Source organism: Molothrus ater, chromosome 2, assembly GCF_012460135.2.
Source record: "Molothrus ater isolate BHLD 08-10-18 breed brown headed cowbird chromosome 2, BPBGC_Mater_1.1, whole genome shotgun sequence".
NCBI classification, from domain to species: Eukaryota; Metazoa; Chordata; class Aves; order Passeriformes; family Icteridae; genus Molothrus; species Molothrus ater.
Window position 1 is genome coordinate 114,885,750 of NC_050479.2, and position 17,436 is coordinate 114,903,185.

At 48.2% G+C, this 17,436-nt stretch overlaps 1 protein-coding gene across 4 annotated transcripts in view; it reads right to left on the bottom strand.

The window, feature by feature from the left end:
* Positions 1-591: 591 nt before the first annotated feature.
* Positions 592-17,436, bottom strand: part of GDPD5 (glycerophosphodiester phosphodiesterase domain containing 5) — a 101,973-nt gene continuing 85,128 nt past the window's right edge. For 2 of the 4 annotated variants that reach the window (XM_036404243.2, XM_036404244.2), the window contains 9 exons: positions 15,922-16,004; positions 12,952-13,102; positions 12,329-12,547; positions 11,545-11,702; positions 9,651-9,798; positions 8,630-8,712; positions 7,443-7,457; positions 4,147-4,259; positions 592-2,862 (listed from right to left, as the gene is read on the bottom strand). In XM_036404243.2, the coding sequence (XP_036260136.1) occupies positions 2,756-2,862; positions 4,147-4,259; positions 7,443-7,457; positions 8,630-8,712; positions 9,651-9,798; positions 11,545-11,702; positions 12,329-12,547; positions 12,952-13,102; positions 15,922-16,004 (1,077 nt within the window). In that variant the 3' untranslated portion in view covers positions 592-2,755. The remainder of the gene's footprint in view (positions 2,863-4,146; positions 4,260-7,442; positions 7,458-8,629; positions 8,713-9,650; positions 9,799-11,544; positions 11,703-12,328; positions 12,548-12,951; positions 13,103-15,921; positions 16,005-17,436) is intronic. The other 2 variants (XM_054518629.1, XM_036404247.2) reach the window with 2 other exon arrangements.

The window sequence follows — 17,436 nt, forward strand, 5'->3', positions numbered from 1 at the left end:
AGCAGGGCCCTCCGGTGGGCGGCGGTGGAACTGCAGCGCCATTGGGGCTTTAATAAAGAATATTTATTTTATTTTTATTTTATTTTTATATGATTATTGTTTATATTATTATTGCTTTTATTTTTATTGATTTTATTTTTTTATTTGTTTATTTTCACTCGTGTTCACGTTGAGCCTCTCGCTGAACCCAAGAGATAAGCAATTTCTTGCCAATTTCTTGCTCCTACTGACCAACTGAACCCATCCCAAACCCCCTAAATAATTTGGAGGATTTTTTTTCCCCAACTTAGGCAGGGAATTCTTTTTGAGGAAAAAAAAAAAAACAAATTAAAAGATATGGGGTCTAAGGAGAAGAGAGGGGTTCTGCGTTAAATTAAAAAAGCACTGGGATAAGTAAATCTCTGGAATGTCTCATATTCTCTCCCAGCCTGGCTTTTGTGTGATTTGCTCTTGATTCCAACTGCTCCCAGGGGATTTTCAACCTTTGGGGCTAAAATGAGCTGCTGAGCCTGAAAGAAAATAATGGGATAACTCTCTGGATCAGGCAGTGGGAGCCTCTGTGTAGTACTATAACACAAAACAATGACAGACTGGCAGGGGAATACTGACAGTTTATTTCACAGAGCATTGCAGAGTTTATTTTGATCTAGCTCTAGTCTCATCAAAAACGTATCGTCCTCTGGGGTTTTTTTTCCAAAAAAAAGGTAGCAAATATTCAGGACAATAACAGTCAGTGCATTATGCATGAAATTTGGATCTTGTTAAAAAAAAAAAAAAGAAAAAGAAGTTAATTGTGAAAACAACTCTTTGTTGGTTTGCTTTTATCACTTCCAAGCTTTTAAGCATTTAACCTTTCAATAAAGTCATCTCCAAGGATAGAAACAGAACATGCAGGTGATCACCAACAGATGCTGAGGTTTAACAACATCTCTCCCTTGGCAATGACAATCCACCAGGAACGGTTCAATACAGCACCACATCAAAGGGAGAAGCAACTTCGTTCTCAAAATACCTTCAAATCCATCAAAGTCTCACACTTCTGCACAACGAGACACGCTGCATTTCATGGACTTGAGAGTACCATGGAGAAGGACAGTATTTGGGGAAGGTAAGAGGAGGGGCTTATTCCACTTACACACATAAAAACCTGGGGAAGATGCAATTGATTTTGGGTGGTGCTTTTTAAAGCATCAAAATTCACATTGTGATTATCAACATGTTTTTTTTCACATAGTTAAGTTGGCCACTTTTGCCCCCAACTCTTAAGACACTAAGCCCAAACGTCAGGGTTTCAAAATCCCACTGGATTTCAGCTTAAAAGGACAGAGCAGTTCCAAAACAAGAAGAAACTGCTCAGGGCTGTTTCTCTCGTGGCTTTGGGTGTGGAATGTGATGTATATCAGCATTCCCCAGACTGCATTCTCCTCTATTTTTTTTCATTTTTTACCTTTTTTTTTTTGTTATTGTTTACTTTTAACCTCTGGCACAAGATTTTGGGTTAAAGCCTTTTGCATTGGAACCTTGCTGATGGGAGCCTCTGCCTTGAGATCCCACCAGCATCTGCTGCAAGACCATCACTCCTTTGGAGGACACGAGTGTGCAGCTTTAAAGATCCTGCTTTTACAGCAAGGAGCAAAGGTCTCCTTGCAGGAATAAATTACACCCCAGGGCTGCTTTGCCTTCCAGACTATTTACAACTTCTTCACCCAGGGGCATCTCCTCGGCCCAGAGAGGGGGAAGCTCCCAGCGCACCACCACCTCCTCTCCCAGAAGGGAAGCAAGGAGTGACTGCAAATGCCACTTGGAGTGGCAGGCACTTCAGCCAGATCCCAGCAGTGACGGTGCCCATGGCATTGCCTGTCACAAGCCATTGGGGCTCCCAGCAGAGCCCAGCCTGGGGAGAAGAGAGAAAAAGGGGAAAAAAAAATAGAAATCAAGAACTGCTGCCAGCAGAGACCAATCTGCAGCCAATGCCCAGGATTTGCCTTTAAAACTCTGGCAGGACATTCCAAGAAGGCCATTCCCCATGGAGCAGCCAGGCTTTGGGGAAGGAGGATGGGACAAGGAGCAGGTGCCCAAGTGACTGAGCCAGTGCAAGCCCTTCCCTGGCTCTGAACCTCAGCAGGGAAGAGCAGCGAGAATTCCTCTCCCAGGCAATCTTCTCTTCTCCCAACAGCCTCCTGTTGCATCAGAGCTACAATTTCATTGCCCAGGAAAAGGGGAACGGGGGAAGAACAAAAGAAAAGAAACCATAACAAAATCAACACTTCACAAGAACATCACAACATTCAGCTACACAGTCGCTGCACCAGGGGAAGGACTGGATTAGGGAAAGGGGGAGAAATGGGACACAGGTCCAATGTGTTGCTCCCAAACCCCCCCAGGGGGACTCAGGCTCTCACATCAAGATCCAAAAACTTCAGCCATAAGGTTGAGGATTTAATGAACACAGTATTTCCACTCATGCCCTGGAAAAATTACACTCAAAAAAAAAAGACAAAAAATTCAGATTTTCTACATATTTACAAAAACAAGCCCCCCAGCCTCACAACCAGGGAGGTGGAGCAGCCAGTGGTGGGGAGTGGGAGCAGGTTTCTGCCCGAGCAGCAGTTCCTCAGAGGCTCCCATCCCAGGGAGGAAGGCAGGAGAGCACGGCTCTCGCTGCAGGAGCGTGACAGAGCCTCAGGTGGTGGCAGAGCCCTCAGGAGGTGACAGAGCCTCAGGTGGTGACGGAGCCTCAGGTGGTGGCAGAGCCTCAGTTGATGCGCAGCTTGGTGTCCGTGGGTGTCACCAGCTCGTTGGCAAAGCCGTTCTCGGAGCAGAAGGACAGCTCATCTGTGCTCTCCACGCCGTTGTTGATCTCTGGGAAGGGCACAGAAAGCAGGGAGGTCATCCCAGGAGCTTCCCCCTGGATGGGGAACGGAGCTGCTGAGCAGCCATGCAGTCCCAGCACGTGGCATCCCTCGGATCTGCTCTCATTTACAGCCAGTTCTGAACATGCTCTGCCTCCAGTCCGGAGCTCAGCTCTACATTTCAGCCTTTCAAAACCCAGCCAGCACCAGAGCAGAACTGGATCCCCTCTGCCTCCCCCACCCCCTACACCTGATGTCATTGTCACAGGCTGGGCAAGTCACCTGTGGGAGAGTGGTACTTTGAACCTAATCCCTGCCCAGCCTGGAAAAGGACTGGCTCCTCAGTCACTGGTTTCACTGGGAAAAACCTGCACCCACCAGTCTTTTAATGGTGAAACATCCACCCTAAGCAGGAATAATTGCTTCAGAGGCACAAAACTTCATTCTGAACTCCCCACCTCTATGGGTTTTTATGTCTAGGACATGTTAGGGAAGCTTAATTTTGCTGTGCCAAGCTGCTTTCCCTGTCTGGGTTCCCTGGATTTATACCTGATTTTCAGCACCTCTGGCTGACATTTCACACAGTAAGCAATGTTGCCTTTTTGCTCTGTCTGTGCCCAGAGCACTAAACCCTGATCCCTGCTGGGCATCTCCAGACCCTAAATACAAAAAAAGAAAACCCATAACAAAGCTCAGGGGGTGGGGGGATTATATTCACATTCCTTCAAAGGTGAGCTTTCCAGCTTCATGCACCACATTTAACCTTTTAAAGCTAAACATTTCCATCTTTGCTCACAGTTTTGCTATCTTTCTTAGAGGTGGAGTGTGATAGACACATTGCCAATGTGTTCCAACAGAAATAAACTCTGGGAGGAGCATGAGGATATCAGGAATGCCACAACCTCTAATGCCACTGAATTCCAGGTCTAGCCAACCTCATCACCATGTCTATGGTCACATGTGCCATTATCAGTGGGTTTTTTGGCCTCTGACAATGGTGAGTGGAGAAGATGTGGGACAGTGTGAGATGGGAAAACCTGGGAAGCTAAATGCAGGATTTCTGAGCTTATCAGTGCTGGGATGGGCCACAGAATCACAGAACAGTTTGGGCTGGAAAGGACCTTAAGATCATCCCATTCCAACCCCCATGAGCCTCGCCCATATCCCATGAGCGCAGTGCAGCAAGGTCAGCCCAGTCCCCTGACCCACAGCAGGAAAATACCCCTGAATCACGAGCAGCTCCTCCCTCAGTGGGGTGAGAGCTGAGGGAGGCACCCAGCAGCCCCATCCCTACCTGAGAAGATCAGCTTCTCCTTCATGATCTTGACGTCCTGGCTGGAGCGGCGCACGGCGGCGCTGAGCATGATCTGCTCAGGGTTGTAGGTCCTGATGCTGCCCAGGCGCCACCTGCAAGGCAGGAACAGCATCTCAGGGACTGGTTCTGCAGACACAGGAGCACCCTCAGTGCCAGAGACCCTTTGCTCCCTTGCACAGCCCCACGTGGCAGGAGGATGTTCAGAGATGAGTGACCTCAGGCATCTCTAAGCACCTTGAGCACCCTACTTCCACCTGGGAATTAAGCCCATGGATTCACAAATCCATGAACTAATTTCCACAAGGGCTGTAGCTGTCTCACAGCCCTCTCCAGTTGTGCAAAGGAGACAGAGGTGTTTAAACTTTTAGAGGGAGCAGAATAAGAGAACCAGCCAAGTAAAGAAACCACAAATTGATTTCCCTCACTGAGTGCCATGGCCAGGCTTGTGGGAGAAGAGAGCTCAGAGACAATTTAAAGTTTCAAACCTGAGACACAGCAAGGAAATGACCTCAGATTGTGACAGGGGAGGTTTAGATTTGGTATAGGAAATATTTCTGCCCCAAAAAATATTCCTGCCCAGGGCAGTGGCAGAGTGCCCATCTTTGGAGGGATTTAACAGCCACGTGGATGTGGCACTTGGGGACACTGAGAGCAGCCCTGTGGCAGATCCCCAGTAGGAGGGGAAGGTGGGCTGTTGGAATAGGGAAAACATGGCCTGGTGGGCTCAGCCAAGGCAGCTGTTCCCAAGATCCCATCACAAGGGGATGATGTTTAGGCCAGGCTTTCCCAGCCCACAGCCCACTGAGCCATCAGCAAATCCCAGTCTCCCTGCCAGAGCCAGGGATGCCCTGAAACTATTTGATGAAGAAACAGCAGGGATTTAGGGTGGCTTATGAGGTTTCTGATCTGCTGGCACCATCTAGTGGCTCACCCACACAAGCGAAGGTGACAAAACAATCACCTTCTCTTCTATTTCAAACCCCCTAGCCAGCCCCAGGAGCAGAAGATTTGAGGAGCCCACAAATCTCCAGCCTGGGTCTACAGCATCAACCTGACAAATCAACGTCCACAAAGCAGGTTCTGCAATTTTTTCCCCAGGTAAATGCAGCTGGTGTCAGTTTTGTAGGGTTCCCACCTCCTTCCCAAGTCCCAGTGCTTGACACTGGGTGACCTGAATCAGGCTTTGAGCAGGGTACAGATGAAGGCTACACAGAAAAGAAGGGGTGGGATGGCAACACGACACAACTCACAGACCCATGGACACAAGCAATGCAGAGGAAGCACAAGGAGGCAAAAACACTGAAGTATAAAACAATTAATTTTTTTTTTCTCTTCTATCATCATCATCATCTAAACTGAGCCACTCTGACCTGGAAGAACATATTTTTTGCCTTAGTATCCCCTGCAGGCAGATCCCACTAAGACCAATGTGATTGCAAGATCTCCCAGGATAAGACCCTCCTCAAACTCTAAATCAGGACCAAAACACATTGGTGCAAATCTTTTCTTTGCCCACCACAGCAGGATTTTCAGCATCAAGTCACTCTGTGGCCAAAAGTGACCCCTGACCCACAGATCCCAGCTATCCCAGGGAGGACAGGGGTCCCTCTGAGGCACAGAGAGCCCAGCGTCAAACATGTGCAGGGACCAAGGGCTTTTCTCCTGCTGCCCAGAGGAGCAGGCACTGCTCTGTGCTCTCCACCTCCCATGGTGGCTGTGGGCAGAGCCAGGGTGGTAAAACACACACAAGGAGATGATGGCTCCTCTCACAGAGGTGAGCCAGGAAAGGGTCACCCCATCTCTCAGGGGTCCTTTGAAATATCCTCTCAGAAGGGCCACCAGAACATTTAACCAGATGAAACTCCAACCAACACCACGTGAAACACTCTGTGCTGTGCTCAGAAGCCTTGGGGTCTCAGAAAGCTGGTTGAATAGAAAAGAGCACCTCTCCTACCCCCTTGGACTCTGTTGTGATGGCCCAGGTTTGGGACAGCAGCGTGCAAAAAGGCCAGAGAGACAGCAGGAAGGTCCTGTTCTGGGAGGCTGGCGTCAGAGCAGACCAGACGGACACGGGGTGGGAACAGACTAAAAAATACTGGGACAACAACACAGAGACAGCATACACCAGGTTAGGGCCACAGCCAGACCCTGGGGTCTGGGGAGGGGAGATGCTCAATGCCATGGAAAGGGGGAGGAGAGGAAAAATGGGGTTGTTTGGCACTGAGGTGGTAAGATGGAGCAAGCACAGAGCCAAGCCAGCTGCAGAGTCCCCCTCCTGTGCCTGCTCCTGCCTCAAGCCTGCCTCTCCTCATCCATGGGCAAGGGGAGAGAGAAGGGGAGACCACCCGACCTCCCTGCACCCACAGGAGGGCTCAGCCCAGCCCTGGTCTGGGGAGATGCCACAGGACCAGAACACCAGAGCACCTCATGGACACCTGCAGGGGCCAACCCTGACCCCGAGGCAGTGGGTGGGGGCAACCAAATGCTCAGGAGTGCAAGGCCATGGCACAGAGCAGGAGCAATGGAGAAGGGAACATGTGAAGAGCTCGGTCTGACTGGGGAGGGGGCAAAGACTAGTGCAGACAAGAGCCAGCACTTCCCTCCAAAGGGTGGGAATGACTGGTGAGGGAAGGGCCAAAATGAGGAGAAATCTGGGGTTCTGATGGCACCTCAAATCCAGCACCCCAGGCTCAGTTCCCTCCCCTGCTGCAGAGCTCTTTGTTTTCACACTGTATTTCCAGCTTCACTGTGGTGCACCTGGGGGAGATCCCAATTGATGAGCCAAACCTTTCCAGTTATCAGCCCCATTCATTCAGACAAGTGCTACTTTGTATAATTGAATAGATTCCATGATTTTCTTTGGGATAGAGGCTGGTCTCAAACATCTCTGGTAAATACAGGAAGGAAGGGGATATTTTGCATGGGATTATTCCCACAGAGAAAGCATTACACCCTCTGGGAATCTCCCAATTACAGTGTGGCCTCAGAACTGGCCTGTTTTAAAAGGCACTGACTTTGATCATTGTCACAGGAGGTCAGATTGCCTTCAAAACATCCACTGGCTTCAGCATCAGACTTCCCTGTTGCTCATGGCTATGGACTGTGCAATGCTCACACCCTCATGGTCCCCCTCCTGAAGCCAGATGTTGGAAAGCATCAGAAAAGCTGCATCCTGCCCTGACCATCTGCAGTGAAGCCATAGCAGAGAGGGAGAAAGAAAGAGAGAAAGGAAGGTTGAATGAAAAAGAGAAAGAGGAGGAAAGCACCAGAATTACCTGATCATGTGATAGCTGTGAGATGCCAGAATGCAGCAGAGAGAGAAAGAGGAGGAACATGCACAACAGTCAGAGCAGTAAGAAAATAAACAAGGCAAAGAGGCAAAAAAAGGTTAGTCAGAAGTCATCACAGTTGGTATTCCCCCTCTGGAGAGGCTGCCACGTTCCTGTCACTGGGGCTGGAGCAGAAGAGCAGGAGCAGTCCCTACCATGGCTGAGGAGACAGAAGCCATGCAGAGGACAGAGCACAAGCACATCAAAGCCTCTGCTCCCACCCACCCCCTCATCCTTGCATGAAGGAAGCAGCTCTGGTTTGCCCCAAAAAGGACTTGGGGAAAAAAACCAAAACAACCAAACTAAACCAACCAACCAAAAACACACCAAAAAATCAACCAAGACACTGAAGGCCAAATGCCAAGCCCCATTCCCCAGAGCTGAATCACATCAGCAGGTGGTAGTTGGGCAGTTCAGCTCTGATTCGGTTTTGACAAATCCTCACCCTGCTAGCAACTCTTTCATGTGGTGGAGAAACTGCAACAGCAGGGAAAAGGGTCTGTCCTGCACACGGCTCTTGGAAGAGAAAGCCCTTTACTGCAGAAAAGTCCAATTTCTGGAGTAGAGCTTCTCCTTCTTCTTTCTAACTAATTACCTGATTTGATTTGCAGAATCATAACATTTCCCACAGTAACTCCCTGCCTGTGGCAGGGGTGTTGGAACTAAATGATCCTTAAGGTCCCTTCCAACCCAAACCACTGCATGATTCCATAATATTTCTACATCCAAAGAGGAACAAACTGATATAAGACAACTGTAACAGATTCTTTTTGAACACTGTAGTGGTGGAATCTCAAAATCCCTCCCATTTTCTTCTTTTAAAGCATTGTAATGTCTTTGTCAACATTTTTTTCCCTAAAGCATTTACAGTTTCTCTTCCACATTTTTAAGGAGCAAAGAAAGGCATCTGACACTACTGATTTGTGATCTCTCATTCTTAAAAGGTGCATCCAATTCTCCATCCCACCTTGGGAGTGGAATTATTGTTTGCAAGGATTTTTTAATGAATATTTCCCCTGCTATTGCAATCCAAGAACTGAGGCTCAGGGTACTCCTCTCTCCCACCTCCACCCGACAATCTGGACAAAACCACAGGTCAGAAACACACAAGAGCAGAGCTGTAACAAACTTACTTCTGGAATATAAAAACTCCTACAATTACAAGAAATGAAATGAGATCAGACGTGATCCAGATTAGGTGGTACTCGTCTGGAGGCTGCAAGAAAACAGAAAACAGGAGCAGACCTTAAACATTTGGGTTTGTGCAACCACAGGGAGACCACACATGGCTGGAGTTACCACTGAGGAGCAAGAAAAGCACAGAGCTGCAGGGGTTAGGTATAAATCACAATATTTATGACCTTCCTAATGCCAGGCTGTCATCCAAAACTATCAGGGGAAACTGCAAACAGGAACAATTTGAAACTCTCCCTCCTTTTTGTGCGCTGACATTTTCTCAGAGCTCTCTGGGCTGAAAGTTTCCTATCTCAGCTGAACTTCAGGATGAGGGCAAGATGCTGTTTGGGAATCCAAGTCTGGGGGAAAATAGGGAAATATATCCATGTAGGTCCATTTTAAGTGCAGATGGGACCTTTTAGGCACAGCCCCATGCTGTAAATGTGATTTCTGTCCTTTCAGGCACTGGTAGCTCTGGTTCCAGTTGCCAATCTAAGTGGTCATCACACCAGCTGAACCACCATCACTGGGTCTCTGCTTATTGTCCAGCAATGGGGTAACCAGAGATAAATCCTCAATTTGGGATTCAGAACAGGCAAAAAACTCATTTTACAACTTGGCCAAGTCACAGAGGCCTGGTTTGCTGGTTCACCTGTGTGCCTGCTTCTCCTGCAATTCTAAACATCTGCTCAGCAGGTCTGCAAAGGTGCTCTTCCCTCAGAGGAGAACTGGAAAAATCACGTGGGTTAAATAGGGAGTGCAATGCAGTCTTCAAGAATCCCACCCAAAGTGATGGGATTGTGCAAGAGCAAGCTGATGGGATTGTGCAAGAGCAGCACCAATTCATTATCATCTCAGGGCTCAGCTGGACAGAGCAGGAAAACCCTCAATACCAGGCAAACCTCCCTGGAAAACCTCTCACCTCCACACCCTCCCAGTGCATTTCCTGGTGCCAGAGGCTCCCAGGGTGGTGCTTACCATGAGCCAGATGGGGAAAGGCACCTTGCGGAGGAGGTGGGAGCTGTCGGAGGTGACCGAGGGGACGCCGGCGCACCAGAGGATGGAGAACAGCCAGGGCTCGTTCACCGTGTACAGGTTCACACTCAGGTTGGCCATGGTGTAGTCCCTGCCAGGGCACACACAGGGTGACATGCAGGACCCCACCAAACCTCATCTCTTGCCATCATCCCCAGCTGAGTTTATGTGGTTTGAATTGTGGAAAGTAAGAGATTTTAACAGGGCATGGGCACCTTGTGATCAGCCCAAGGGCACTGCAGGGCAATGGTTTGATCCTGACAGCTTTCCTCACCTCTTGGCTGCTGTCTGGCACAGGCCACAGACCATCTCAGATGCTTCCCCAGGAATGATGGACATGGTGTGTTTCTGGAACAACCATCTCATCGTGCTGATGCGAAATTAGCATCTGCCTCAGACGCCTGTAACATTTCGGGGGCAATCTGCTTAATTAAACACTGGCAGACCTGTCTCCAGCATCACCTCCTGCAACTTCCATGCCCTTGGTTTGGGGACAATTGCAGAGCTACAGCTTCCAGTCTCCTGAGGTGATTTTCTAAGCAGCTAAAACTGTCAGCAGCAAACCAAGCACTGGCAATTACCTGGTACCCAGATAATTCACAGAAATTGCTCTGTTTCCTCATCTATGAAGGAGAAGCATCAACAATCTCCCTCACATGGGCAGCACAGATTAATCCCTGCAATTTAACACTGGCAGAACACTTTGAGGTGGAAGGTCACACAGAGCAAGACACGGACATCTCCCAGCTCTCAGCAGGAACAAGGTGCTCCAAAGGGGTGCTCAAGGCAGGGGTGGTTGCAGCAATGCTGCATCCAGGTGCTGGATTTGGGGGAGATTTGAGAGAACTGTGTTAAACCAGGGCTGCAGCAAAATTTGGCTGGGCACACAGAGTTCAAGAATCATTCAGGTGACGGCTCTTATTTTGGAGACAGCTCAGGTGGGCTTGATGGGAGACTGGGACTAAACTGGGATAGATGAGTGAGTGGGCATAGAGCCCTCTCCATGGGACAGAGCAAACAGGAGGAAAAATAAGCAGGGATTATCCTGCAGGTGAAGCACAACCTTGGTTTTAAGGGTGAGGAGCTGGACTGACTGCTGGCAGACAGACACAGCTGGATCACCCCAAACAGGGCCACACTCTCAAACAGCTGCAGGCTCAGCTCTTCCCTACATCAGCTCTAATACCCAGCCAGACAGCTCCTTTGGAGATTTCTCTTCTGCAAACCTGCTTAATTTAAATTTCAAAACCAGAAAAGCCCTACTAGAAACAATCTGCCCTCCCTGGAAAAGGGGGCAAAGCTGGGAGCTAAAACACCACACAGTTCACATACAGGCTCAGGCAGGACAGGAAGCCCTTGCTGTGCCAGGGCCATTACAGAGAAAAGCTGATCAGCCTAAATAGATGATACAGGACAGGAGTTTCTCCTTCTGAAAAGAGAAATTTCTGAAAGCATATCCAGACTTTGGGCTAATCAAAATTCCGTGCTAGCAGCCCTGGAGCAGACAAAGGGCAGCTGTTAATGAGGATGGAGCAGCACTCAGAGGGAACTCAGTGTGAAAGGCTTTCACTTTTCCCAGAACTGTGAGTGCAATAAGAATCAGCCAATTCATACATTTGTATTTCAAAGAAGCTCATCATATCCTGAGACAGCATGTAGAGATGCCAGAGGCAGCTGTGCATTCCCAGAAACAGCCTGGATTCTGGGTGATGGGCAGGGAAAAGCTTGCCCAGCTCAAGCTTCCAAGGGCAAATCCATCTGGAAAGATCCCTGTGTGCAGCCAGAGAGGCTGGGATGCTCAGGAAAGGATGCTGAGGGATGCTGAGGCTGGCAGTACCTGACCTCCTCGTTGGTGACCTTGGTGTAGCGCAGGTTGAGCTTCACGATGCCCTTCTCCCTCAGGCGCTCTGCGTCCAGCTTCAGGCCAGAAGTCTGCTGGAAACCAGGAGCAACCTGCCTGACCAGCTGCCTCTCCGTGTCTGGCAGCCACATCACCTGTGGGGGGAGCAAGAAAGGGCACAGGGTATGGCAAATGTGGTTCCCAAATCTGGGACCACTCCAGCCCAGGGCATGGAATTCCCTGAGCTCACACCATGATTCCAAAACACGTCAAATCAACAGCTCATGCTCAGCTGCAAGAGGTAAAGTGGGTCACGGAATCACAGAGTGGTTTGGGTAGAAAGGGACCTTTAAAGTCATCTCATTCCTTGCCATTCCAACACCTTTCTCTAGCTCCAAGCTCCAAGCAGCCTGGTCTTAGTAACTCAGTGACGCTCATCTACCAAAGCATCAGAGCAGCACAGAAACAGCCACGTGCATTTTCAACAGGGAAGCAAAAACCTGAGGGAGAAATCCCACTTCACATCCCCACATCTACATTTTAATGGTCCTTCTCTTGCTCTTCATCTCTATCTCTGTTGTGGCCTTAGTGGGGACTTAAAAAAAGAGGGAGAACCAGTTTCCTTATACCTAGAGAGAAAGAACCCCTCCTGAGCTGTACCAGGTACTCCATTCCAACCTCTGTGCCCAACACAACTTCCAGTGATGCCCCACTGGAGACACACAAGGATTCATGGAAACCATAAGGATTTTGGAAATTTCCCCAAGCCCACAGAACTCACAGCCTGCTGCCGAATCCCCGATGCCAGGATGGTTTCCAGGGTGATGTTGATGTAAGTGCTGTAGTAGGGATGAGCTGCTGGCAGGTCCTGGAAGTTCAGGATGAGGGATGTGTTGTCCTTGATCACCTCCAGCATATCTTCCAGCTTGCAGACTGACTGGTTGGCAGCCTCCAAGTAGTCAGCCCTTGAGAGAGACCCTGCTGTCCAGAAAGGGTCATTCTGGAAGCAAAGCACATCCCAGGATTACTGCCACAAAGCCCAGGATCCCCCAGTGCAAAGACTTTCTTACTTTTTCTTTGTGGAGATGACTGTCCCAAAATCAAATTTTTAAAAAAAGGGGAACAGTGTATAACAGGCTGTTTTTTCTGTCTTTTTTATAATCACATAAAAAAGTGATTATAACTGGAGGTCTTGAAGTTCTTTGTGGTGTCAGCCAGGCTTGAGGCCCCTTTTTCCAGAAGCGGCACAGAAAGACAACATGGCTTAAACGAAGCCTAAGTTTAGGAGAGACAGAACTAACCATGGTCCAGCTGCACCACACCACCAAGGAGATGGACCTACACCTTTCCCCCTCAAAGAGGAGCTGGGCAGGAGCTGTGATCCCATGGCTCCATGGCACCCACCTGCAGGAACCACTCGCCAGCGTTGAGCTTTTCCAGGTCAGTCCAGTTGAACATGGAGCAGTGCTCGTAGGCGCGCTCTGGGAACACCTCCTCCACGTTGGTTGTCCTCCTGAGAGTCTTGTCATGCATCAGAAAGGGCACCCCATCATAGCTGCAAACACAGACTCTCTTACAGGTGTGGAGGAGAGAAATTCCCCTTCCCACTCCAGCCTCTCTCACATCAAAATCCTTGGGAAGGTCTCAACCAGCCTAGAAAAATCCTCAGCATCCTCAAGAGGAAAAGCTCTCTTAGATACCTGCTGGGTGTTGGCAGTCACTGACACAACACTGTCCATGCCTCCCCACTGTCCACTTCTCCCCATTATCCCCTAGAATATGCAAAACTCAGGTGGCTTCGACAAGAACATCCACCCTGAATGCTCCTCAAAGCTTCTGCAGCTCCCAAAAACATCAGAGGTTTCCCTGGATGCACAGAGACACATAAACACACAGCAGGAAAGAAAGGGAATTTTCAAAGCCTCTTATATCAGGCTTTCAGCAAGATGCAAGGCTCCCAAACTACCAAAAATGCTCTGAAATTGCCTTCTCCAATTGAAAACTGGTTTCATGCTCACATGAGTTAAGTTCATGTTTAAAAAAAGAAAAAAAAAAAAAAAACAAAAAACCCACACCTCTCTGATGAAACTAAGCAGGCAAATGCATGCCCTGGGGTTTTTAAGTCATCTGGATATTACAGAACAATGGTCTGGAAAGCATGAAAAGCTCTTTAAACTGTCTTCCACTCCATTTTCTGTGACCAGATCAGTGGTGGAACCACACAGGGTAGTGACAGTTTTTATCAAAGGCAGGGGAACAGTTGTCTGCACCCAGGAATCAGGACAAACCCACCCTGGCAGCAGTGACATTTTCCAAAGCAAGGAGCCCATGTTCCTAACAGGAGACTCAGAAAGGTCTGAAAAATGATGGGGTGAAATAACAAATCCCATTTGAATTAGGAGATAACCCAAAGCTGTTTCCCAGAGGGAAAATGAAACCCAATTTTAGAGGATGGAGCAAATGTTGCCTCAGCTTTACCACTGAGGCAACATTTGCTCCATCCTCTAAAATTGTGAGAAGTCCCTTCTGACAAAGGTCACTGGCACCTTTATTTGCTATTTCTGGCCTGTGCTGTGCCACCTCCTTCCCCCAGCCCAAAGCAACCCGCTGACACGGCAATCCCACGCTGCTGCAGTCAAAGGGTTTAATAAATACAGTTAAAAATAAAATTAAAAAAAAAAAGACCTGCCAAGAAACTGCAGAATAAAGAGTGTGGAGTGTTTAAAAGTGTCAGGAGATTTCATAGAAGAGCAGAGAACTGCTAAGCCTTAACCACAGAGAAGAAATCCTCTGAGGCACTTGACATTTGCTCTCTCCTTTCCAATCCTTCCCTCCCAGCACCACTCAGGGCCAGCCACAGGGTCTTGGCAGCCCCAGGTTTGAAGCAGGAATTCAGAGACAGCAAGCAGAGCTTCAGAAGAAGAGATGTGGGAGGGGGTGGAAGAGAGAGAGGAACAGGCAGCAATTCTGGACTCCTGCTGCTTGGAGCAAAGCTGGCTTTCCAACTGCTTTGGGATGTGGGATGGGTGTGGAGCAGGATGTGATGGCTCTGAGTGCCTGTCCAAGTTGCTCCATGTCTAGAAGAACATGGCAATATTCCAGGAGGGATGGAGCCATCCAGCCACAGGTACAAAGAGCATCTCCTGAAGGATAAGGACAGCAAGGGGTGTTGTGCTGCAAACCCTCCCTGAGGGTGCTGCCAGCTGCACCAATATCCCACTTCTCAGTCTCAAAATCAATGGAATCCTCTTTTTCTGAAGGCACCTGGGTCTCTTGGAGAAGGCTCAGGAAATTGGGCCATCAAGGGCATTGTTGAAGCCTGGAGTGCTCCTCTGGGATGGCTGCTGAGTGGCAATGGAGAAGGATCTTGGAGCTTTTCCAGCTCTCCTCCTCCCAAAGCTCACCTTTCTCCTTGGCCAGTGTTAATGGATTCAGCCATGTGAGCCAAGTGCTCATCTGGGAGCTGGACACTCAAGTACTTGTCCCCTCACAGCAGCTGATAAACTCATTTTGGAAACAACAAAAATTGTGTAACATACATTCCAATTCATGCTCCATCCTTCCACAGTGACCTGCCACTCACCAGTGGGAAGAAATTCCTTCTGTTTTAAAATAATTTTCTCTCCAAAAAAAAAATGCAAAGTAAAAAGAAAGCAGTTCAAAATAAAACTTCCTTCTAGCAGGCAAAAATATCTGTCCATCAACACAAACCTTCAAAGCAGTCAGGGAAAAAAATAAAATATCTGCTTTGAGTCTTTCTTGTGTTTGTAAGTGGTACTGGGACAAACTGGGAGCAGGAATATTAAGGAACTATCAAACTCCTGGAACAAAGCACAGCTCTGGAAATAACCCTCTCTAAATTCTAATTGGTCTTGGCCACTCAGCTCAACATTTGCCAGCAGGAATGACTTTCTGACAGTCAGCATCCTCCTTCCCTAAAGATTAATGCCAGAGGAAGGGGAGAAGGAAGGGCTTCCTCCTGGTGTATTTTTGGGATGGTTTGTCAAGGTTGGTGAAAACTCTGCTGTGCAAATGAAGTCAAATGGGAATTTCTGCTCTGTCTTCACCTGGGGTATCCCAGGAGAAGTCACATTTAAGCAGTTCTGGCTGTGTTTTACTGGAATTAACCAGGCTCTAAGATAAACTACAGCCTTCTTGCAAATGAAGACAACAAAGAGATCCAGGTTCCCTCATTTGGACAAGCCCACCCTTCACCAGCACCTCAGTGAAATGACCAGCAGCATCTGACAGAGACAGGAGTTACTGGATGAGTTCTCCAGGACAGCTCTTCCCAGTGGGAAAAGCTGCAGTGCCCAGACTCTGGAAATGCTGACCATTCCTGCTTGGATCATCCACAGAGCAGCACTGACCCACCTCAGTACCACATCAGCCTGCACTCCAGACACCTTCTGCTCCACTGCCTTCTGGAAGGACATCAGAGTGTTCTCTGGTGCCAGCTGTCAGGAAAACATTAAAAAAAAATCAATGAGAGATCAGTAGCATGAGGAAAGTTTACAAAGCAGTGTCAGCAAGGATGCTGGGAGAAGGGTTTGGAGGTATCAGGGACCTAAAATGTTATTACTCCACATCTATATGTGCCCAAAAAATCCTGTCTCTTCCATACCACAGAGAACAACTAGATGACACATTCTGTAAGGTACATTTTACTCCCACTTCTGCTCACTCCATAAAGTCATCTGTTAATCTAAAAATCAGAGAGTTTCTCTAATAACAAATGTCCTAGTTAGTTTTACCAACAATTTAAAAAATAGCCTTAGGCCTAGAAAATGTATCCCTGTGGCTATCATAGAAAAGGACTCAGATTTTATTTGAAATTCCTCCCTGTTGAATGGAGCAGATGGTAACAGAATTAGAGCTTGTTTAAAATAAAAATGGTGTGAAGACAGATACTTTGCTGTTCCACAAAAGCAGTACAGTGTAGTTGCTCCCAAAACATCCATGAAACAGCAACAGGCAAACCAGAAAAAAAAAATATTGACAACTACATAAAGAAAACCTGTCAGGTTTCCTGCACTGAATCACATCAAAATAAGGTTATTTTTGAAAAATAAATTACTTTTTTCCCATTTTTTTTTCAGGTTTAGAGCACCTGTAACACCCTGTTTTTCCACCAGCAGGATAAGTTCCATCAGGGCACAATGAGCATTCACATCCCATGATTTACTGCAAAGGGGAATAATTAACAGCAAAGGCCCAGCTGCACCATGCAAGCAAGATACAATAATAAAATAATGTAAATAAGTATAAAAACTGGCTTAAGCACGTAGAGGGGCTGTAAGAGACATTTGTTTTCTGATCACTCACAGGCTCAGGTCAGCAAAGCTTTGGGGTAAAATAAAATAATCAGAGCAAATGTCAGCCCCAACCTTCACCCAGCTCTGGTATCTCAGCACGGGATCCCTCTGGCTCCAGCCACACATCAGCACAAGTTCATTTCTATGTTTGCCCAACAAAGGCAGCACAGAGCCACATTCTCTTCCCAAAGCAGCTCCCAGTCAAAGCCAGACTTGTTTGGGCCAGGACAGAGGCGACAGCCCTGGTGCCCAGCTGGGTCACCCAGGGTCGATCAAAGAGGAGCTCTGCACACATTCCCAGAGCTCTGCACACATTCCCAGAGCTGTCAGCAGAGAGCAGCAGCTACAAGGAGCTGGAGAATCCCAGCCACACTGCCTCACATCACCTTGGGCTGCTGTCACCAGCTTGGGTGTCCCTTCCCAAGGACCCAGGTTTCTGCAGGGTAACCCTGCAATGATCCCAGAAAAACCTCTCCTCCAAAGCAGGCTGGGAGAGCAGGGGTTGTTCAGCCGGGAGAAGAGGAGATTCTGGGAAAACTCAGCCTAAAGGGGCTCTGAGGAGACCTCACTGCAG